Source organism: Thalassophryne amazonica, chromosome 3, assembly GCF_902500255.1.
Source record: "Thalassophryne amazonica chromosome 3, fThaAma1.1, whole genome shotgun sequence".
In the NCBI taxonomy this organism is placed as follows: domain Eukaryota; kingdom Metazoa; phylum Chordata; class Actinopteri; order Batrachoidiformes; family Batrachoididae; genus Thalassophryne; species Thalassophryne amazonica.
In genome coordinates this window covers 2,073,875-2,098,773 of record NC_047105.1, presented here as the reverse complement: position 1 = coordinate 2,098,773, position 24,899 = coordinate 2,073,875, and the positions used below count along the sequence as shown (strand labels likewise).

The window sequence follows — 24,899 nt, the reverse complement described above, 5'->3', positions numbered from 1 at the left end:
AATCGAGAATATTCTTGAAAACAGACAAATTTCAAAATATCAATGTCCTGATCACAGAAGCAAAGTTTCTGTGGAATAACAGCTATTTTCTATTTATTTAAGGCATAACAGGTTAGGAAAACACACTGTGTACCCAGGAACAAAACAAAAATAAAAATTTGTTACATAGTGTTATAGACCGATATCAAATGTATCATTTTGTTCTAAAATCCTGGAAAAAGTGGACCACCTCACTGAGAATGATCTTTTTGAGCCATTGCAGTCTGCTTTTAGAAAATATCACTCCACAGAGACAGCTCTCACTAAAGTAGTGAATGACCATTTGCAAGCAATGGACTCGGATACCACTACAGTCTTGCTGCTGTTGGATCTTAGTGCGGCATTTGATACCGTGGATCATCATATTTTACTTGACAGACTGGAGAATCAGTTTGGGATTACGGGAACTGCCCTTGCAGGGTTGACGTCATACCTGTCCCAGTCATTCTTACAGTGTGTTGGGCAATGGCACTTCTTCTGATCTTAGGGATATGAAGTTTGGGGTTCCGCAGGGATCCGTTTTAGGCCCCCTGCTTTTTTCCCCTTTATGTAGCATCCCTTGGGAATATACTGCAGTGTTTTGGGATTGCCTTTCATTGCTATGCTGATGACACCCAACTGTACATGCCAATAACTGCTGGTAATCTCATTCACATAAAATCTTTGGAAGATTACCTTGTATCAGTGAGAAGCTGGATGTCTAGTAACTTCCTACTTTTAGATTCTGATAAGACTGAAGTGATGGTTCTTGGTCCAGTGAGACATTGGCATCAATTTTGATCAGCTAGCACTTAGCTTAGGTTCGTGTGTTATACATCATACGGATAAACTGAGGAATCTTGGCATAATTTTTGATCCTATGTTCTCTTTTGACCTCCACATTAGAGACATTATGAGGACTGCTTTCTTCCATTTGCAAAATATAGTGAAGATTCTTCCCATCCTGTCTTTGGCTGATGCTGAGACTTTGATTCATGTGTTTGTCTCCTCTAGATTGGACTATTGTAATGCTCTATTTTCTGGTTTACCGCAGTCCAGGATTAGGGGTCTTCAACTGGTTCAAAATGCTGCTGCCAGACTTTTGACACAAAGCAGAGAATTCAACCACATTTCACCCGTTTTGGTGTCCCTGCACTGGTTCCCAGTCGCTGAAGATCGGATTTTAAAGTACTGTTATTAGTTTATAAGATTGTTCATGGTGACCTGGTAAGCCCCTATGTACCAGCGTGGGCCCTGCGTTCTCAGGGTGCAGGACTTTTATGTGTTCCCAGGGTGAATAAAAAGTCTACCGGTCACAGAGCTTTCTCCTACCATGCCCCAGCTCTGTGGAACGATCTCCTGGCACACATACGGCAGTCCGATGCTGTGGAGACTTTTAAATCACATTTAAAGACTCGTTTGTTTTCCTTGTTTTATCATTAGTGTTATGATGTGTTTTTATTCTTGTATTCTTTTATGGTTTTGTCTTTTTAAATTTTCATTGAACTCAAACATTCATTATTTATGTACAACCCCAATTCCAATGAAGTTGGGACGTTGTGTAAAATGTAAATAAAAACAGAACACAATGATTTTCAAATCCTCTTCAACCTATATTCAACTGAATACACCACAAAGACAAGATATTTAATGTTCAAAGTGATAAACTTGATTGTTTTTGTGCAAATTGTTGTGTGGGCTGCCAGAAGAGGAGGTACTGCTGGCCCACCACCAGAGGGCGCCCTGCCTGAAGTGCAGGCTTCAGGCACCAGAGGGCGCTGCCGCCAAGGACACAGCTGGGGTGACAGCTGTCACTCATTATCTCAGGACAGCTGTCACCCATCTACACTTCATCAGTCCACACCATAAATACCAGACGTCATCTCCACCTCGTTGCCGAGATATCATCTACCAGTAAAGGTAAAACTCTCAGCCATTGCTTTTGTCTTTTCTGACAAGTGTTTGTTACACAGTGTTTGCAGTCAGTTCCGTGAGTGCTCGCAGCCGGAGGCTGAGTGTGAGAGACGTGGAGAGCTGACGTCTTCGCTCCCCACGCTATTCTGTGATAAGTACTCTCAACTGCTGCACGTACCTGTTTTCTGGATAGGAGATGGAGGTGGGATCTCCACCAGCGTTGTTACTGGGTGTACACACACCCACCTCTGATTGTTTCTGCTCCTCGTCAACAGTACCAGATCCGACGCTCGGAGACGGTGGCCACCTGGGGATTTGGGACTTGGCGGCTCCAGTATTCTCCTGGTTCGGTGGAGGAGGAAATCGTGTGGTTCCGGTTCTTCTCAGGACAGACGTCTTCTATCCTCGAACCTGCCCACACGTCCCCTTTGTTGACTGACTATTATCTGACATTCTGTAATCTGCTGTACTTGGTTGTGCTCATTCACAACAGTAAAAGTGTTCATATTTGACTCTTTCATTGTCCGTTCATTTACGCCCCCTGTTGTGGGTCCATGTCACGACACTTTCCCAACACAAATATTTGCTCATTTTGAAATGGATGCCTGCAACACGTTTCAAAAAGCTGGGACAGTGGTATGTTTCCCACTGTGTTACATCACCTTTCCTTCTAACAACACTCAATAAGCGTTTGGGAACTGAGGACACTAATTGTTGAAGCTTTGGAGGTGGAATTCTTTCCCATTCTTACTTGATGTACGACTTCAGTTGTTCAACAGTCCGGGGTCTCCGTTGACGTATTTTGGGCTTCATAATGCGCCACACATTTTCAATGGGCGACAGGTCTGGACTGCAGGCAGGCCAGTCTAGTACCCGCACTCTTTTACTACGAAGCCACGCTGTTCTAACACGTGCAGAATGTGGCTTGGCATTGTCTTGCTGAAATAAGCAGGGATGTCCCTGAAAAAGACGTTGCTTGGATGGCAGCATGTGTTGCTCCAAAACCTGGATGTACCTTTCAGCGTTGATGGTGCCATCACAGATGTGTAAGTTGTCCATGCCATGGGCAGTAACACACCCCCATACCATCACAGATGCTGGCTTTTGTACGTTGCGCTGGTAACAATCTGGATAGTCTTTTTCCTCTTTTGTTCAGAGGACACGACGTCCATGATTTCCAAAAACAATTTGAAATGTGGACTCATCAGACCACAGCACACTTTTCCACTTTGCGTCTGTCCATTTCAAATGAGCTCGGGCCCAGAGAAGGCGGCGGCGTTTCTGGATGTTGTTGATGTATGACTGCCACTTTGCATGGCAGAGTTTTAACTTGTTCTTGTAGATGTAGTGACGAACTGTGTTAACTGACAGTGGTTTTCTGAAGTGTTCCTGAGCCCACGCGGTAAGATCCTTTACACAATGATGTCGGTTTTTAATGCAGTGCCGCCTGAGGGATAGAAGGTCACGGGCATTCATTGTTGGTTTTTGGCCTTGCTGCTTACGTGTAGAAAGTTCTCCAGATTCTCTGAATCTTCTGATTATATTATGGACTGTAGATGATGGAATCCCTAAATTCCTTGCCATTGAATGTTGAGAAACATTGTTCTTAAACTGTGTGACTATTTTTTCACGCAGTTTTTCACAAAGTTGTGATCCTCGCCCCATCTTTGCATGTGAACGGCTGAGCCTTTTGGGGATGCTCCTTTTATACCCAATCATGACACTCACCTGTTTCCAATTAACCTGTTCACCTGTGGAATGTTCCAAACAGGTGTTCTTGGAGCATTCATCAACTTTCCCAGTCTTTTGTTACCCCTGTCCCAGCTTTTTTGAAACGTGTTGCAGGCATCCATTTCAAAATGAGCAAATATTTGCACAAAAACAATCAAGTTTATCAGTTTGAACATTAAATATCTTGTCTTTGTGGTGTATTCAATTGAATATAGGTTGAAGAGGATTTGCAAATCATTTGTTTCATTTACATTTTACACAACGTCCCAACTTCATTGGAATTGGTTGTATTATACTTGTTGTTATAGTTATTAGTTGTTATTAGTGTTATAAATGCACTGCATTTATACAGCGCTTTTCCATCTGCATCAGATGCTCAAAGCACTTTACATTTCATTACATTTACATTTCACATTCACCTTGATGTCAGGCTGCTGCCATACAACGTGCTAACTACACACCGGGAGCAACTGGGGGATTAAGGACCTTGCCCAAGGGCCCTTAGTGATTTTCCAGTCAGGCTGGGATTTGAACTGAGGATCTTCTGGTCTCAAGCCCAACGCTTAACCACTAGACCATCACCTCTCCTGTTATAATTAGTTATTGTTATAGTTATTATTATAGCTAGTGTTATAGTTATTATTACAGTTATTGTTAGAATTAGTTGTTATAGTTATTATTATAGCTAGTGTTATAGTTATTATTATAGCTAGTGTTATAGTTATTATTACAGTTATTGTTAGAATTAGTTGTTAGTTATTATTATAGCTAGTGTTATAGTTATTATTACAGTTATTGTTAGAATTAGTTGTTAGTTATTATTATAGCTAGTGTTATAGTTATTATTACAGTTATTGTTAGAATTAGTTGTTATAGTTATTATTATAGCTAGTGTTATAGTTATTATTACAGTTATTGTTAGAATTAGTTGTTATAGTTATTATTATAGCTAGTGTTATAGTTATTATTATAGCTAGTGTTATAGTTATTATTACAGTTATTGTTAGAATTAGTTGTTATAGTTATTATTATAGCTAGTGTTATAGTTATTATTACAGTTATTGTTAGACTTAGTTGTTATAGTTATTATTATAGCTAGTGTTATAGTTATTATTACAGTTATTGTTAGAATTAGTTGTTATAGTTATTATAGATAGTGTTATAGTTATTACAGTTATTGTTAGAATTAGTTGTTATAGTTATTATAGATAGTGTTATAGTTATTATTACAGTTATTGTTAGAATTAGTTGTTATAGTTATTATAGATAGTGTTATAGTTATTATTACAGTTATTGTTAGAATTAGTTGTTATAGTTATTATAGATAGTGTTATAGTTATTACAGTTATTGTTAGAATTAGTTGTTATAGTTATTATAGATAGTGTTATAGTTATTATTACAGTTAGTTAGAATTAGTTGTTATAGTTATTATAGATAGTGTTATAGTTATTATAGATAGTGTTATAGTTATTATTACAGTTATTGTTAGAATTAGTTGTTATAGTTATTATAGATAGTGTTATAGTTATTATAGATAGTGTTATAGTTATTATTACAGTTATTGTTAGAATTAGTTGTTATAGTTATTATAGATAGTGTTATAGTTATTATAGATAGTGTTATAGTTATTATAGACAGTGTTATAGTTATTATTACAGTTATTGTTAGAATTAGTTGTTATAGTTATTATAGACAGTGTTATAGTTATTATTACAGTTATTGTTAGAATTAGTTGTTATAGTTATTATAGATAGTGTTATAGTTATTATAGATAGTGTTATAGTTATTATTACAGTTATTGTTAGAATTAGTTGTTATAGTTATTATAGATAGTGTTATAGTTATTATAGATAGTGTTATAGTTATTATTACAGTTATTGTTAGAATTAGTTGTTATAGTTATTATAGATAGTGTTATAGTTATTATTACAGTTATTGTTAGAATTAGTTGTTATAGTTATTATAGATAGTGTTATAGTTATTATTACAGTTATTGTTAGAATTAGTTGTTAGAGTTATTATAGCTAGTGTTATAGTTATTATTACAGTTATTGTTAGAATTAGTTGTTATAGTTATTATTATAGCTAGTGTTATAGTTATTATTATAGCTAGTGTTAATGTTATTATTACAGTTATTGTTAGAATTAGTTGTTATAGTTATTATTATAGCTAGTGTTAGTTATTATTACAGTTATTGTTAGAATTAGTTGTTATAGTTATTATTATAGCTAGTGTTATAGTTATTATTATAGCTAGTGTTATAGTTATTATTACAGTTATTGTTAGAATTAGTTGTTATAGTTATTATTATAGCTAGTGTTATAGTTATTATTACAGTTATTGTTAGAATTAGTTGTTATAGTTATTATTATAGATAGTGTTATAGTTATTATTACAGTTATTGTTAGAATTAGTTGTTATAGTTATTATTATAGATAGTGTTATAGTTATTATTATAGCTAGTGTTATAGTTATTATTACAGTTATTGTTAGAATTAGTTGTTATAGTTATTATTATAGATAGTGTTATAGTTATTATTACAGTTATTGTTAGAATTAGTTGTTATAGTTATTATTATAGATAGTGTTATAGTTATTATTATAGCTAGTGTTATAGTTATTATTACAGTTATTGTTAGAATTAGTTGTTATAGTTATTATTATAGATAGTGTTATAGTTATTATTACAGTTATTGTTAGAATTAGTTGTTATAGTTATTATTATAGATAGTGTTATAGTTATTATTACAGTTATTGTTAGAATTAGTTGTTATAGTTATTATTATAGATAGTGTTATAGTTATTATAGCTAGTGTTATAGTTATTACAGTTATTGTTAGAATTAGTTGTTATAGTTATTATTATAGATAGTGTTATAGTTATTATTATAGCTAGTGTTATAGTTATTATTACAGTTATTGTTAGAATTAGTTGTTATAGTTATTATTATAGCTAGTGTTATAGTTATTATTATAGCTAGTGTTATAGTTATTATTAGTTATTGTTAGAATTAGTTGTTATAGTTATTATTATAGATAGTGTTATAGTTATTATTATAGCTAGTGTTATAGTTATTATTATAGCTAGTGTTATAGTTATTATTACAGTTATTGTTAGAATTAGTTGTTATAGTTATTATAGCTAGTGTTATAGTTATTATTACAGTTATTGTTAGAATTAGTTGTTATAGTTATTATAGATAGTGTTATAGTTATTATTACAGTTATTGTTAGAATTAGTTGTTATAGTTATTATAGATAGTGTTATAGTTATTATTACAGTTATTGTTAGAATTAGTTATAGTTATTATAGATAGTGTTATAGTTATTATTACAGTTATTGTTAGAATTAGTTATAGTTATTATAGATAGTGTTATAGTTATTATTACAGTTATTGTTAGAATTAGTTATAGTTATTATAGATAGTGTTATAGTTATTATTACAGTTATTGTTAGAATTAGTTGTTATAGTTATTATAGCTAGTGTTATAGTTATTATTACAGTTATTGTTAGAATTAGTTGTTATAGTTATTATTATAGCTAGTGTTATAGTTATTATTATAGCTAGTGTTAATGTTATTATTACAGTTATTGTTAGAATTAGTTGTTATAGTTATTATTATAGCTAGTGTTATAGTTATTATTATAGCTAGTGTTAATGTTATTATTACAGTTATTGTTAGAATTAGTTGTTAGTTATTATTATAGCTAGTGTTAGTTATTATTACAGTTATTGTTAGAATTAGTTGTTATAGTTATTATTATAGCTAGTGTTATAGTTATTATTATAGCTAGTGTTATAGTTATTATTACAGTTATTGTTAGAATTAGTTGTTATAGTTATTATTATAGCTAGTGTTATAGTTATTATTATAGCTAGTGTTATAGTTATTATTACAGTTATTGTTAGAATTAGTTGTTATAGTTATTATTATAGCTAGTGTTATAGTTATTATTACAGTTATTGTTAGAATTAGTTGTTATAGTTATTATTATAGATAGTGTTATAGTTATTATTACAGTTATTGTTAGAATTAGTTGTTATAGTTATTATTATAGATAGTGTTATAGTTATTATTATAGATAGTGTTATAGTTATTATTACAGTTATTGTTAGAATTAGTTGTTATAGTTATTATTATAGATAGTGTTATAGTTATTATTATAGCTAGTGTTATAGTTATTATTACAGTTATTGTTAGAATTAGTTGTTATAGTTATTATTATAGATAGTGTTATAGTTATTATTACAGTATTGTTAGAATAGTTGTTATAGTTATTATTAGTGTTATAGTTATTATTATAGCTAGTGTTATAGTTATATTACAGTTATTGTTAGAATTAGTTGTTATAGTTCTTATTATAGATAGTGTTTAGTTATTATTACAGTTATTGTTAGAATTAGTTGTTATAGTTATTATTATAGTGTTATAGTTATTATTATAGATAGTGTTATAGTTATTATTACAGTTATTGTTAGAATTAGTTGTTATAGTTATTATTATAGATAGTGTTATAGTTATTACAGTTAGTTAGAATTAGTTGTTATAGTTATTATTATAGATAGTGTTATAGTTGTTATTATTATAGCTAGTGTTATAGTTATTATTACAGTTGTTAGAATTAGTTGTTATAGTTATTATTACAGTTATTGTTAGAATTAGTTGTTATAGTTATTATTATAGATAGTGTTATAGTTATTATTATAGCTAGTGTTATAGTTATTACAGTTATTGTTAGAATTAGTTGTTATAGTTATTATTATAGATAGTGTTATAGTTATTATTATAGCTAGTGTTATAGTTATTACAGTTATTGTTAGAATTAGTTGTTATAGTTATTATTATAGATAGTGTTATAGTTATTATTATAGCTAGTGTTATAGTTATTATTACAGTTATTGTTAGAATTAGTTGTTATAGTTATTATTATAGCTAGTGTTATAGTTATTATTATAGCTAGTGTTATAGTTATTATTACAGTTATTGTTAGAATTAGTTGTTATAGTTATTATTATAGCTAGTGTTATAGTTATTATTATAGCTAGTGTTATAGTTATTATTACAGTTATTGTTAGAATTAGTTGTTATAGTTATTATTATAGATAGTGTTATAGTTATTACAGTTATTGTTAGAATTAGTTGTTATAGTTATTATTATAGATAGTGTTATAGTTATTATTATAGCTAGTGTTATAGTTATTATTATAGCTAGTGTTATAGTTATTATTACAGTTATTGTTAGAATTAGTTGTTATAGTTATTATTATAGATAGTGTTATAGTTATTATTATAGATAGTGTTATAGTTATTATTATAGTGTTATAGTTATTATTATAGCTAGTGTTATAGTTATTATTACAGTTATTGTTAGAATTAGTTGTTATAGTTATTATTATAGATAGTGTTATAGTTATTATTACAGTTATTGTTAGAATTAGTTGTTATAGTTATTATTATAGATAGTGTTATAGTTATTATTATAGCTAGTGTTATAGTTATTATTACAGTTATTGTTAGAATTAGTTGTTATAGTTATTATTATAGATAGTGTTATAGTTATTATTATAGATAGTGTTATAGTTATTATTACAGTTATTGTTAGAATTAGTTGTTACAGTTATTATTATAGATAGTGTTATAGTTATTACAGTTATTGTTATTATGCTGTAATTGTATATTATGATGTTCATCACGGCTCCACATGAAAACAAGAGTTCTGTGGTTTCAGAGACAAAAAGGTGACCTGAATGTTTCTCCATATTTTCTGGGTGTAGTTCTGAGAGTTCTACAGCAGGTACCTGCAGGTCCAGCAAGCCGGTCTTCTGGACAGGCAGGTAGGTGACGCTGAACCCTTCAGCCTCCAGAACCCGACAGGAGTCCAGCACACATTTGTGTTCCGTCTGAGTGGTGATTACGTGACGCTTCTTGGCCTGGTAGAATCTGGCAATGCCCTGCAGGAGAGGAGGGAGTGGATCAGTGCCAGCATCACAGCAACGACATGAAGGACGCAAGACGGCATCTGCACCTTGATGGCCATGTTGTTGGACTCTGTGGCACCGCTGGTGAAAACAACTTCTCTGGGGTCTGCTCCAATCAGATCAGCCACCTGCTGCTCTCACACACACACACACACACACACACACACACACACACACACACACACACACACACACACACACACACACACACACACACACACACACACACACACACACACACACACACACACACACACACACACACACGGTACATTCAGTGTCCACAGTTCTGCATTTGTCTCTGTCTAGTCCAGTCATATTGAGACTTGACCCACCACTAATTGCAAAAAAACATGTTTCATGTGGGGTTCTCCTGTGATATGGCCCAGGAATAACCGACTAAAAATACAGAACAATACAAAGGGTGCTAATTTATGTTCATTATGAACATCAAAAGAACCAATCAGACTACTAAAAATCTGGTATCTGTCATCCAAAGGAGGACTGAAATATTCTCCAAATTCACCTGTAGTGTTGTTAGAAATACTAGAAACTGAAATCGGGTGCCCTTTTGGATAATTAGTTAATGATGTAATCATAAGCTAATTAAGTATCACCATCATTGAAAAGAACACCTATTTTACCAAAACGCTTAGAACTTTGAACAAATTCATATGAGGTAAGTGTCAAATTCAGTAGGAGTCCTAAAGAGGTTGTAATTCTGTATAAGGCTTAAAAAAAGTATGTCTCGTACCAGACAAGACAAAACCTGGAGCAAGATGATTCCAAAGTCACCAAAACACTTTTTGAAGGCCTTCTGATTGTTCATTCATCAACTTCAGTCACAATGTCTGGATCCATTGCATTAGAGCAGCTAGAACCTTTCCAAGGCCACGCCTGAGACAAGTGCAGTTCAAAGTACTGCATCCAGTCTTACAGTTCCACGAGGCGCTGAGGAGCTGGAGGCAGGTCTGTTCGTACTGGAATGAACTTGTCATTCTTTTCCTTCCACCCTTAGTCAGTGGGATTTAGAGTTTCTCCGTTCCATCCACATATTTGATGGACGGCACGTCATGAGTGATACTTTGCTGCACCTGAACTTGGTGGCAAAACCTGTGCCTGAATCTCTTTTGGACACCTGACAGTCTTTTCTTAAAATCACCTAATCTGGCATCTGATTTTTTTGAGGCTGTCATTTTTTCCTCCATTGTACAGGGACACGGTTGCCTTCTCAGCTTCAAGAAATTGATCTTTTTCAGTATCTGGATTTCTGCACGTTTCCTGAATTCAGAATCATTGAGCAGCATAATAAGCTAATTATCCAAAAGGGCACCCGATTTCAGTTTCTACTATTTCTAACAACACTACAGGTGAATTTGGACAGTATTTCAGTCCTCTTTTGGATAACAGATACAAGAGTTCCAGTTGTCTGAGGGGTTCCTTTGATGTTCATATCTAATTAACATGAATTAGCATATTTTGGGCCCTTCCACCTCTTCTATTGTTCTCTATTGTTTATATGTTATTTCTGGGGTACATCAGAGGAGAACCCCACATGAAACTTTTCAATTAGTGGGGGGTTGGAGCCTTAAACTGAATAACTTGACTGGACGGGCCTGTTTCTGCATGTCTTTGTCTCTATGAGCGAAGTCCAAACCCGGCCAGGCCCACAGGTGAGCACACCGATAGCAGCAGCGAGCAAAAACTGTATTTTGTTTCAGGAAGAAACCTGAAGCAGACCGGACTCAGCAGCCATCTGCTGGGTTCAGAATATGAACACTGATTGGTCTGTACCTTCCTGGCAGTTTCCATGGCGCTCTCACTCTCCCAGCCGTAGGCGTGTGTTCTGGAGTGAGGGTTCCCGTAATAGTTCACCAGGTAGGGCAACATGGCATCCAGCACCCGCGGATCCTACACACGGATTCAACACGTTATTCAAATCCACCTCTTACAGGTGACCCGTAAGCGCACAGGGGACAGCTTACCATCGGAGTGGTCGCCTGGAAGTCCATATAGAGGGGACGCAGCTCGTCTCTGTCCTGGTTCTGGTTCTTGATCAGTTCTGAGGAAAGAAACAGCAGAACTTAAACCAAAGACCAAAGAAAGTGCTGTGTGGGTTTCCGCCAACCGTCAAAAAACCTGCTTATTTAGGTTCTGCTCCTTTCTCTGCCCCTGAGCAAGGCAGCATCTCTACATCTGAAGTTGGCCCCTGGACTGTGGCTGCACACTGCCCCTAGTGGTTGGATTGTGTGTAACTGTATTTAGGACGGTTAAATGCAGAGGACAAGTTTCTTTATATGTATATATGTGCAATGACAAAGTTTCTTTTCTATTCAAACTGATGGACACAAAAAATACAACAAAAAAATTAGTCTTAAAGAATTTTATTGATTTAAACAAAGGGGCAAAATTCTTTTAAGGATTTTAATCTGGCCCACAGCAACAGCCGTCTGTGATTTTGGTCTAACGTGTCTATCTGTCTCTGACTGTCTGTCTGTGTCCGACTGTCTCTGTCTGTCTGTCTCTGTGTCTCTGTCTGTGTGTGTCTGACCGTCTCTGTGTGTGTCTGACTGTCTCTCTGTCTGTCTCACTGTCTCTCTGTGTGTGTCTGACTGTCTCTGTCTGTCTCACTGTCTCTCTGTCTGTCTCACTGTCTCTCTGTGTGTGTCTGACTGTCTCTGTGTATATCTCTGTCTGACTGTCTCTCTGTGTATCTGACTGTCTGTGTGTCTGTCTCTGTGTGTCTCTCTCTGTGTCTCTGTCCATCTGTCTGTCTCACTGTCTGTCTCTCTGACTGTCTGTGTGTCTCTGTCCGTCTGTCTGTCTCACTGTCTCTCTGTGTGTCTGACTGTATCTGTGTCTCTCTGACTGTCTCTGTGTGTGTCTGACTGTATCTGTGTGTCTGACTGTCTCTGTCTCTCTGCGTGTCTCTGTGTCATTGTCTGTCTGTGTGACTGATTGTCTCTGTGTATGTCTCTGTGTATGTCTGACTGACTTCTATCTGTGTGTCTCTGTCTCTGATTGTCTGTGTGTGTGTGTGTCTCTGATTGTCTCTCTGTCTGTCTGTGTCTCTGACTGTGTGTGTCTGCATGTCTCTGACTGTCTCTCTATGTGTGTCTCTTATTGTCTGTGTCTGTCTGTCTCTGTGTATGTCTTTGACTGACTTCTCTCTGTGTGTCCCTGACTGACTGTCTGTCTGTCCCTCTGTGTGTCTGACTGTCTGTCTCTCTGTGTGTCTCTAATTGTCTCTGTGTATGTCTTTGACTGTCTCTGTTTGCGTCTCTGACTATCTGTCTCTGTGTGTGTCTCTTTGTCTCTGACTATGTGTGTGTCACTGACTGTGTCTCCGAATGTCTGTCTGTCTCCGTCTGTTTCTGTCTGACTCTGTGTATGTCTCTGTGTCTCTGACTGTGTCTGTGTGTGTATCTCTGTCTGTCTCTGTGTATATTTGACTGTCTCTGACTGTCTGTCTGACTGACTGTGTGTCTCTGATTGTCTTTGTGTGCTTCTGTCTGTCTGACTGTCTGTCTGTCGCTGTGTGTGTCTCCGTGTGTGTATGACTGTGTCTGTCTCTCTGCATGTCTGTGTCACTGTCTGTCTGTGTGACTGATTATCTGTGTCTGTCTCTGTGTGTCTGACTGTCTCTGTGTGTGTCTGACTGTCTCTGTCTCTCTGCGTGTCTGTGTATGTCTTTGACTGACTTCTATCTATGTGTCTCTGACTGTCTCTGATTGTCTGTGTGTGTGTCTCTGATTGTCTGTGTCTGTCTGTATGTGTCTCTGACTCTGTGTGTCTGCATGTCTCTGACTGTCTGTCTCTATGGGTGTCTCTTATTGTCTGTGTGTCCGTCTGTCTCTGTGTGTGTCGCTTATTGTCTCTGTGACTGTCTGTGTGTGCCTCTGTCTCTGTCTGTTTGTCTGTCTCTGTCTGTATGTGTCTCTGACTCTGTGTGTGTCTGCATGTCTCTGACTGTCTATGTGTGTCTCTTATTGTCTGTGTGTGTCTGCATGTCTCTGACTGTCTATGTGTGTCTCTTATTGTCTGTGTGTCTGCATGTCTCTGACTGTCTATGTGTGTCTCTTATTGTCTGCGTGTCTCTGACTGTCTATGTGTGTCTCTTATTGTCTGTGTGTGTCTGCATGTCTCTGTCTATGTGTGTCTCTTATTGTCTGCGTGTCTCTGACTGTCTATGTGTGTCTCTTATTGTCTGTGTGTCTGCATGTCTCTGTCTGTCTCTTATTGTCTGTGTGTGTCTGCATGTCTCCGTCTGTCTCTATGTGTGTCTCTTATTGTCTGTGTGCGTCTGCATGTCTCTGTCTGTCTCTATGTGTGTCTCTTATTGTCTGTGTGTGTCTGCATGTCTCCGACTGTCTATGTGTGTCTCTTATTGTCTGTGTGTGTCTGCATGTCTCTGACTGTCTATGTGTGTCTCTTATTGTCTGCGTGTCTCTGACTGTCTATGTGTGTCTCTTATTGTCTGTGTGTGTCTGCATGTCTCTGTCTGTCTCTTATTGTCTGTGTGTGTCTGCATGTCTCCGTCTGTCTCTATGTGTGTCTCTTATTGTCTGTGTGCGTCTGCATGTCTCTGTCTGTCTCTATGTGTGTCTCTTATTGTCTGTGTGTGTCTGCATGTCTCTGACTGTCTATGTGTGTCTCTTATTGTCTGCGTGTGTCTGCATGTCTCTGACTGTCTATGTGTGTCTCTTATTGTCTGCGTGTGTCTGCATGTCTCTTGACTGTCTCTGTGTGTCTCTTATTGTCTGCGTGTGTCTGCATGTCTCTTGACTGTCTCTATGTGTGTCTCTTATTGTCTGTGTGTGTCTGCATGTCTCTTGACTGTCTCTGTGTCTCTTATTGTCTGTGTGTGTCTGCATGTCTCTTGACTGTCTATGTGTGTTTCTTATTGTCTGTGTGTGTCTGCATGTCTCTGTCTGTCTCTATGTGTGTCTCTTATTGTCTGTGTGTGTCTGCATGTCTCTGTCTGTCTATGTGTCTCTTATTGTCTGCATGTCTCTTGACTGTCCATGTATGTCTCTTATTGTCTGTGTCTGCATGTCTCTGTCTGTCTCTATGTGTGTCTCTTATTGTCTGTGTGTCTGCATGTCTCTGTCTGTCTCTATGTGTCTCTCTTATTGTCTGTGTGTCTGCATGTCTCTGTCTGTCTCTATGTGTCTCTCTTATTGTCTGTGTGTCTGCATGTCTCTGTCTGTCTCTGTGTGTCTCTTATTGTCTGTGTGTGTCTGTCTCTGTGTGTGTCGCTTATTGTCTCTGTGACTGTCTCTGTGTGTGTCTCTGACTGTCTGTGAACTGATTCAGAATCATCCAAATCAGAAGTTTGTGTTTTTTAGCTACTTTCACACTAGCGTATTCGTAGAGCTGCGTATTGCAGCGCTGTGTCTCAAGTACACCCGAAATAAGTGCATACTCAGCATTTTTCTGTGTTAGTAGATTTGCTTGCTGCTGCATGTGTTTGCTTTTTAATGTGGGCACACAGTTGCATGTACCTTGTCGCTATTTAAACCCAGTTCCCTCCTGCCGGCTGTGCAGACGCAGAACACGTCACTGCACTTGGAAAATAGTGGACTGTATCTTCAGGGTTTTACAGTTTCAGTACTGCCACGTATGGAGCCAAAGCTGCTATTTTCGGCCTCTGTTCTTTACTGCATGGCATGGTGCACGTCAGAAACAGAGTCATTTAACATTATTTTATTTTTTGTCTTAGTGGATCTGTTCTATTTCTGGATTGATGAGTTGAGGTTCGATCAGCTGTTCTGAGCACACAGATCGGCTGCGTGATCCTGTTCTCCAGCTGATTCACTCTGGCTGCACGCACTCAGTTTTTGGATGTGCACAGGAGCGCCGTGTTGCACAGAGTTCCTTAAAACTGCAAATTTTCTGCGTCCAGTGCTCTACACCGAAAAAATTAAACAGAGCTACGCAGAGTGGGCATAGAGCTGCTCAACTCGGCATAGACAGTATGCTACAATACGCAGCTCTATGTTTGCACCAGTGTGAAAGGGGCTTTACACTAACTGGCTGCCAATTCAGGAAGTGTACTGTGCACTTCTGGAACTGAAACAAGATGATGCCTGAGGTGGCCAGCATCTCTTCAATTCAGGATACCATCCCAACTTTATTTATAAAGCACTTTAAAACAGCCAGCGCTGACACCAGGTGCTGCACCTGACAAACATCATACAAATTAAAAAAAAAAAAAAAACACTAAAATGCAATTAAAAATTTATCAAACTAAGCCCCTTTGGTGTCAAAAGCCAAGGGACCTGCAGGAGCAGCTGGTCAGCCCACCTGAGAGACCGACTAGGTGCATAAGGCTGAAGAAGCCCAGAGAGGTCCGATGGAGCTAAAGCAGGGCTCTTCAACTCCAGTCCTCGAGGGCCGGTGTCCTGCAACTTTTACACGTGTCTCTCTGTTTCAACACACTGGAGTCAATTAATGAGGTCATTAGCAGCACTCTGGAGAACCTGAGTGCATACTGAGGAGGGAATTCAACCATTTAATTCAGGTGTGTTGGACCAGGGACACATCTATAAGGTGAAGAACACCGGCCCTCAAGGACTGCAGTTCAATACTACTGAGCTAAACCATGGAGGGACTTCAAAACGAACATAAGAATTTTAAAGTGAACTGGCAACCAGTGAAGTGCAGCTGGGACAGCAGTCATATGCTCCCTCCTCCGAGCCCGTCAAAAGCCGCGGTGCAGCATTCTGGACCAACTGCAGACGGGAAAGAAGCAACTGATTTACTCCCACAGAGAGCAAACTGCAGAAATCCAGACGAGATGATGCAAAAGCATGAATAACTAACTCAAAGCGTTGCCTGGAAAGAAAAGGTCTCACTATTGCCAAACACCTTAAATGATAAAAACCAGATTTCACACTGCTGCAGTTTGACTGTTCATTTTAAGATCACCATCCATCCTAAAACCAAGGTGCCCTACTACAGGGGTGGGCAACTTGTTCCAGAAAGGGCCAAGAGGGTGCAGGTAATCTTTGCAGCCACTGACTCCACCAAGTGATTTCACTGATTAACTGATTCCATCTGCTCAAAGTGATATTAATCAGTGAAATCACCTGGAGTCAGTGGCTGCAAAGAAAACCTGCACCCTCTTGGTCCTTTCTGGAACACATTGCCCACCCCTGCCCTACTACATCCTCTAAAAATGAAAAGGTCACAGATGCAAATTGAATTAAAGTGACAGGACAAAAAACCAAAGCCAAAGGGTCAAAAGCAGGAATGAAAAGAGAAGCCCTAATATTATCAACTTTCTCCATTAAAAAATGGGCAAAGTTATTGCACATATCAGGGGAGGCGTCCAAACATACATTCTGTGAAATATCTAACACAGGGTCAATGATCTTAAACAACACACATGGGTTGTGACCATGAGGGGAAATAATGTTCACAAACTATTCCCTTCTTGCCTCCTTTACAACGGTCTGGTAGCAACACCCACAGTTTTTTCGAGGTTTGAAAAGAGTCCTGTAATCTGTCCTTTTTCCACTTGCACTCGGCAAAACTGAGTTTAGATTCTCTGAAACGCACATAAAGTCTTAAAATTTAATCTCGGGTTTGAACAGTGACTCAATTTCTGGGACTGGAAGTGAGATGACTTCATCCAGATACCATTCTGTCTCAGCATCCCATTGTTCTATCAATTTCTGATCCAGTTTTGGCGACCATGTTTGACCTGGTCAAGAACATGTCGACAAGTCACCTGGCTCCTGTGGACAGATGGTTACTTTGAACAGCTGGGAATGGGTCTTTCTGGGTGGTTGTCCTCTTGGACCTATGGTGGTTTCCTTTGGTTTCTGATGATGATGTCTAGTTCCTGAAGGGTTCCTGTGGTTTCTGATGATGGTGTCTGTAGTTTCTGAAGGGTTCCTGTGGTTTCTGATGATGATGTCTAGTTCCTGAAGGGTTCGTGTAGGGTTCTAATGATGATGTCTAGTTCCTGAAGGGTTCGTGTAGGGTTCTAATGATGATGTCTAGTTCCTGAAGGGTTCGTGTAGGGTTCTAATGATGATGTCTAGTTCCTGAAGGGTTCGTGTAGGGTTCTAATGATGATGTCTAGTTCCTGAAGGGTTCTTGTGGGTTCTGATGATGGGGTCGCAAATAAGGCAGTCGGATTCTGTGGAGACTTACATCTAGACTTAAGACCCATCTGTTTTCCCTTTCTTCTGGTTAGTATATTATGTTTTTTTTTTAATTCTTTTTACTCTTATCTTTTTACTCTTTTATTGTGCATTTTGATCTTTTAATTCATTCTGTTCTGTTTTCAAATTGTGTTGTCTGGAGCGCCCTGTTGTGAGTTGGCACTATACAAATTAATAAACTTGATTTGATTTTGGTGTCTGTAGTTCCTGAAGGGTTCCTGTGGGTTGTGTCTCAAGCACACATTTAAAGAACATTTGGGCTGTTTTTTGTTGTTTTTGTTTTCTTTCCAAATTGTCCAAATCCTTATGGACCGGACTGTGAAGTGGGTTCTGTTGAACTGAGACTTTTTAAATCTGTAGTTCCTCAGAACCGGAACCTTTCAATTTATTTAATTTAAATAGCGCCAAATCACAACAAAGTTGCTTCAAGGTGCTTCACACAAGAATGGTCTAACCTTACTAACCCCCAGAGCAGCAGTGGTGAGGAAGAAACCTCAAGCAGACCAGACTCAAAGGGGTGACCCTCTGCTTGGGCCATGATATAGACACAAATTACAGAACAATTCACAGAACAAATATACAGGAAATGTTATTGGTGCACAGGACAGGAGGGTTACAGGAACAGACACCACACCCATCTCTGGATGGAGCTGCACCTCAAACAGAGAGAAAAAAAAACAGAATCAGGCATCAGAAAGACAACAAATACTGTATAATTTGTCAGCATTAAACAACAAGAAAAACAGAGAAATACTAAGGTGATCACCGGCCACTAGCCCTAAGCTTCACTAAAAGACCCAGAATTTAGATAAAGTTGAGGCCGCGGCACGCTCTGTTTACTAATAAAATGAATTAAAAGAGTAAAAAGCATAGTAACATACTGTACCAGTATGCTAGCCATATGAAAGGGAAAATAAGTGCGTCTTAAGTCTGGACTTGAAAGTCTCCACAGAATCTGACTGTTTTATTGACGCAGGGAGATCATTCCACAGAACAGGGGCACGATAAGAGAAAGCTCTGTGATCCACAGACTTCTTATTCACCTTAGGGACACAAAGTAGTCCTGCACCCTGAGAACGTAAAGCCCGGGCCGGTACGTAACGTTTAATTAGGTCAGCTAGGTAGGGAGGTGCCAGTCCATGAATAATTTTATAGGTTAGTAGCAGAACCTTAAAATCTGATCTCACTGGGACAGGAAGCCAATGAAGAGACTCCAAAATGGGTGTAATGTGGTCAAACTTTCTGCTTTGTCAAACGTCTGGCAGTAAACCAGAAAACAGAACACTGCATAGTCCAATTTAAAAGAGACAAACGCATGGATCAGGGTCTCAACATCAGCCACAGAGAGGATGGGACGAATCTTCGCTATATTTCGCAGGGGGAAGAAAGCAGTCCTCATAATATTTCTAATGTGGAGGGCAAGGACAACGTAGGATCAAAAATGAGCCCAAGGTTCCTCACTTTGTCAGTGTGATGTATGACACACGAGCCTAAGTTAAGCGTTAGCTGATCAAATTGATGCAGATGTCTCACTGGACCAAGAACCATCATTTCAGTCTTATCAGAGTTTAAAAGTAGGAAGTTTCTAGACATCCAACTTCTCACTGCTGCAAGGCAATCTTCTAAGGATTTTATGTGAACGAGATTACCAGCAGTTATCGGCATATATAACTGAGTATCATCAGCATAGTAGTGAAAGGTAATCCCAAAACGCCGCAATATGTGCCCAAGGGGTGCTATATAAAGGGAGAAAAGCAGGGGGCCTAAGACAGACCTCTGTGGAACACCAAATGTCACTAAGGTTAGAGGTAGTGTTATTGTACAAAACACAGTGAGAACGACTGGTCAAGTATGACATCAACCATGCAAAGGCACTCCCAGTAATCCCAAAATGATTTTCCAGCCTATCAAGTAGATGTAGATTTGAAACATTTAGGAACAGATCCAGAAGTTAATGAGAAATTTTCTCTTTTCCGCCCAATTTTCTAAAACGCCGTTAAAAACCAGTTTAAATTAAGCAGCTTTCACTTCCACACACATAGTCGGGTTTAGATTGTTTGAAGTGTCAGATCCGGATCAGAAGCGATGCTGACTCACTGCTGAATCAGGCGGAACAATACCAGTACCTGTTCCCAGGGATCTGGTCCCTCTGTGGATCCGGATCCATGAGACCGAACTCAGCAGGCGACCTCTGAGCGAACAAATCATAACGACGTCTTCAACACCAGAACCAGCTGAACGGGATCAGTCCGAGCCGCTGGAACGTGAAAAACCAAAGTTCGACCCGGTTTGATAATCGGGACAGTTACGTCACAACGCCGTCCACTCTTCTTCTACTACTTGTTTCAGGCGGCGAATAAACAGAAGACAAGTCCACACTGCCACCTAGTGGTGTAGAACAGAACAACGCTGGACACAGAAAAGAAAAGTCCCTTCAGAACCGTTTTTACTTGCTCCTAATTTATGAGTTTCTGTGTCCCAAAAAATGTTATAAAACTTGTGTTAAAGCAGTTTGTTCCTTTTGGGGGGAACAAACTTATGCATTTGTCCAAATGTAACTGAGCAGAGGACAGTAGATCAAAAGACAGCAGACCAAAGGACAGCGGACAGCAGACCAAAGGACAGAGGACAGTGGACCAAATAACAGAGGACAGTGGAACAGAGGACAATGGACCAAATAACAGAGGACAGCAGAACAGAGGGCAGCAGAACAGAGGACAGTGGACCCGAGGACAGCAGCAAAACAGAGGACAGCAGAACAGAGGACAGTGGACCCGAGGACAGCAGAACAGAGGACAGTGGACCCGAGGACAGCAGAACAGAGGACAGTGGACCCGAGGACAGCAGCAAAACAGAGGACAGCAGAACAGCAGCACAACAAAATCAATCAATCAATTTTTTTTATATAGCGCCAAATCACAACAAACAGTTGCCCCAAGGCGCTTTATATTGTAAGGCAAGGCCATACAATAATTATGTAAAACCCCAACGGTCAAAACGACCCCCTGTGAGCAAGCACTTGGCGACAGTGGGAAGGAAAAACTCCCTTTTAACAGGAAGAAACCTCCAGCAGAACCAGGCTCAGGGAGGGGCAGTCTTCTGCTGGGACTGGTTGGGGCTGAGGGAGAGAACCAGGAAAAAGACATGCTGTGGAGGGGAGCAGAGATCGATCACTAATGATTAAATGCAGAGTGGTGCATACAGAGCAAAAAGAGAAAGAAACACTCAGGGCATCATGGGAACCCCCCAGCAGTCTAAGTCTATAGCAGCATAACTAAGGGATGGTTCAGGGTCACCTGATCCAGCCCTAACTATAAGCTTTAGCAAAAAGGAAAGTTTTAAGCCTAATCTTAAAAGTAGAGAGGGTGTCTGTCCCTGATCTGAATTGGGAGCTGGTTCCACAGGAGAGGAGCCTGAAAGCTGAAGGCTCTGCCTCCCATTCTACTCTTACAAACCCTAGGAACTACAAGTAAGCCTGCAGTCTGAGAGCGAAGCGCTCTATTGGGGTGATATGGTACTACGAGGTCCCTAAGATAAGATGGGACCTGATTATTCAAAACCTTATGAGTAAGAAGAAGAATTTTAAATTCTATTCTAGAATTAACAGGAAGCCAATGAAGAGAGGCCAATATGGGTGAGATATGCTCTCTCCTTCTAGTCCCCGTCAGTACTCTAGCTGCAGCATTTTGAATTAACTGAAGGCTTTTCAGGGAACTTTTAGGACAACCTGATAATAATGAATTACAATAGTCCAGCCTAGAGGAAATAAATGCATGAATTAGTTTTTCAGCATCACTCTGAGACAAGACCTTTCTGATTTTAGAGATATTGCGTAAATGCAAAAAAGCAGTCCTACATATTTGTTTAATATGTGCTTTGAATGACATATCCTGATCAAAAATGACTCCAAGATTTCTCACAGTATTACTAGAGATCAGGGTAATGCCATCCAGAGTAAGGATCTGGTTAGACACCATGCTTCTAAGATTTGTGGGGCCAAGTACAATAACTTCAGTTTTATCTGAGTTTAAAAGCAGGAAATTAGAGGTCATCCATGTCTTTATGTCTGTAAGACAATCCTGCAGTTTAGCTAATTGGTGTGTGTCCTCTGGCTTCATGGATAGATAAAGCTGGGTATCATCTGCGTAACAATGAAAATTTAAGCAATACTGTCTAATAATACTGCCTAAGGGAAGCATGTATAAAGTGAATAAAATTGGTCCTAGCACAGAACCTTGTGGAACTCCATAATTAACTTTAGTCTGTGAAGAAGATTCCCCATTTACATGAACAAACTGTAATCTATTAGACAAATATGATTCAAACCACCGCAGCGCAGTGCCTTTAATACCTATGACATGCTCTAATCTCTGTAATAAAATTTTATGGTCAACAGTATCAAAAGCAGCACTGAGGTCTAACAGAACAAGCACAGAGATGAGTCCACTGTCCGAGGCCATAAGAAGATCATTTGTAACCTTCACTAATGCTGTTTCTGTACTATGATGAATTCTAAAACCTGACTGAAACTCTTCAAATAGACCATTCCTCTGCAGATGATCAGTTAGCTGTTTTACAACTACCCTTTCAAGAATTTTTGAGAGAAAAGGAAGGTTGGAGATTGGCCTATAATTAGCTAAGATAGCTGGGTCAAGTGATGGCTTTTTAAGTAATGGTTTAAAAGACAGCGGAACAGAGGACAGAGGACCAAATAACAGAGGACAGTGGAACAAAGGACAGCGGACCAAAGGACAGTACAGCAGTAGCAGAACAACGGACAGCAGAACAAAGGACAGCAGAATAGCAGCAGAACAAGAACAGAGTCCAGCGAAACACAGGACAGCAGAACAGAGGACAGCGGAATAAAGGACAGCTGAACAGCAGCGGAACAAAAGACAGTGGAACGGGGACAGCAGAACAAAAGACAGCAGAACAGCAGCACAACAAAAGACAGTGGAACAGAGGACAGCAGAACAAAGGATAGCAGAGCAGCAGCAGAACAGAGGACAGCAGAACAACAGCAGAACAAAGGACAGTGGAACAAAGGACAGCAGAACAGCAGCAGAACAAAGGACAGCGAAACAGAGAACAGCGGAACAAAGGATAGCAGAGCAGCAGCAGAACAGAGGACAGCAGAACAACAGCAGAACAAAGGACAGTGGAACAAAGGACAGCAGAACAGCAGCAGAACAGAGGACAGCGAAACAGAGGACAGCGGAACAAAGGACAGCAGGACAGCAGCAGAACAAAAGACAGTGGAACAGAGGACAGGAGAACAAAGGACAGCAGAACAAAGGACAGCAGAGCAGCAGCACAACAAAAGACAGCGGAACAGAGGACAGCAGAACAGCAGCACAACAAAAGACAGTGGAACAGAGGACAGCAGAGCAAAGAACAGAGGACAGCAGAACAAAAAACAGAGGACAGTGGAACAGCAGCAGAACAAGGAACAGAGGACAGTGGAACCGAGGACAGCAGCAAAACAAAGGACAGCAGAACAGAGGGCAGCGGAACAGAGGACAGCAAAACAAAGGAGAGCAGAACAGCAGCGGAACAAAGGACAGGGGCACAGAGGACAGCAGAAACGAGGACAGCAGAGCAGCAGCAGAACAAAAGACAGCGGAACAGAGGACAGCAGAGCAGCAGCACAACAAAAGACAGCGGAACAGAGGACAGCAGAACAGCAGCACAACAAAAGACAGTGGAACAGAGGACAGCAGAGCAAAGAACAGAGGACAGCAGAACAAAAAACAGAGGACAGTGGAACAGCAGCAGAACAAGGAACAGAGGACAGTGGAACCGAGGACAGCAGCAAAACAAAGGACAGCAGAACAGAGGACAGCGGAACAGAGGACAGCAAAACAAAGGAGAGCAGAACAGCAGCGGAACAAAGGACAGGGGCACAGAGGACAGCAGAAACGAGGACAGCAGAGCAGCAGCAGAACAGAGGACAGCGAAACAGAGGACAGCGGAACAAAGGACAGCAGGACAGCAGCAGAACAAAGGACAGCAGAACAGCAGCAGAACAAAAGACAGTGGAACAGAGGACAGGAGAACAAAGGACAGCAGAACAAAGGACAGCAGGACAGCAGCAGAACAAAAGACAGTGGAACAGAGGACAGGAGAACAAAGGACAGCAGAACAAAGGAGAGCAGAGCAGCAGCAGAACAAAGGACAGCAGAACAGCAGCAGAACAAAAGACAGTGGAACAGAGGACAGGAGAACAAAGGACAGCAGAACAAAGGACAGCAGGACAGCAGCAGAACAAAGGACAGCAGAACAGCAGCAGAACAAAAGACAGTGGAACAAAGGACAGCAGAACAAAGGACAGCAGAACAGCAGCACAACAAAAGACAGCGGAACAGAGGACAGCAGAACAAAGAACAGCAGAACAAAGGAGAGCAGAGCAGCAGCAGAACAAAGGACAGCAGAACAGCAGCACAACAAAAGACAGTGGAACAGAGGACAGGAGAACAAAGGACAGCAGAACAAAGGACAGCAGGACAGCAGCAGAACAAAGGACAGCAGAACAGCAGCAGAACAAAAGACAGTGGAACAAAGGACAGCAGAACAAAGGACAGCAGAACAGCAGCACAACAAAAGACAGCGGAACAGAGGACAGCAGAACAAAGAACAGCAGAACAAAGGAGAGCAGAGCAGCAGCAGAACAAAGGACAGCAGAACAGCAGCACAACAAAAGACAGTGGAACAGAGGACAACAGAACAAAGAACAGCAGAGCAGCAGCAGAACAGAGGACAGCAGCAGAACAAAGGACAGTGGAACAAAGGACACCAGAACAAAGGCCAGCGGAACAAAGGAGATCAGAACAAAGGAGATCAGGCAACATAATTTATGTCCATCTTCCAGCAGCTCACAGTCAAAGTTAATAAGATAAAATACATAACTATAAAACAACTTGAAGAGCTGAAAAAAGCAACAAAGAAATAAAAATAAACTCAGTAAAAGTTTGCAGTATGTGAAGACAAATTCATCACAGAGCAAAATATGACTGATAACTGCAGATGGATGGATGAACAGAAGTGCTCCGTCCCACTGCACTGTAGGATGCTGTCCACAA

The 24,899-nt window shown here is 39.3% G+C and overlaps 2 protein-coding genes across 2 annotated transcripts in view; one reads left to right on the top strand and one right to left on the bottom strand.

Annotated features, from left to right (window-relative positions):
• Positions 1–20,160, bottom strand: part of nfs1 (NFS1 cysteine desulfurase) — a 96,452-nt gene extending 76,292 nt beyond the window's left edge. Inside the window, exons 1-5 of the mRNA XM_034164472.1 lie at positions 19,947–20,160; positions 11,632–11,708; positions 11,441–11,557; positions 9,694–9,777; positions 9,467–9,619 (exon numbers count right to left, since the gene is read on the bottom strand). Coding sequence (XP_034020363.1) covers positions 9,467–9,619; positions 9,694–9,777; positions 11,441–11,557; positions 11,632–11,708; positions 19,947–20,028 — 513 coding nt within the window. The 5' untranslated portion in view covers positions 20,029–20,160. The remainder of the gene's footprint in view (positions 1–9,466; positions 9,620–9,693; positions 9,778–11,440; positions 11,558–11,631; positions 11,709–19,946) is intronic.
• A 328-nt stretch (positions 20,161–20,488) lies between these two features.
• On the top strand, positions 20,489–24,716 carry LOC117507650 (caldesmon-like). Its single transcript, XM_034167474.1, has 2 exons — positions 20,489–20,692; positions 22,737–24,716. Exons 1-2 carry the CDS (start codon positions 20,489–20,491, stop codon positions 24,714–24,716), a joined length of 2,184 nt encoding a protein of 727 aa, XP_034023365.1.
• The last annotated feature ends 183 nt before the right edge of the window (positions 24,717–24,899 follow it).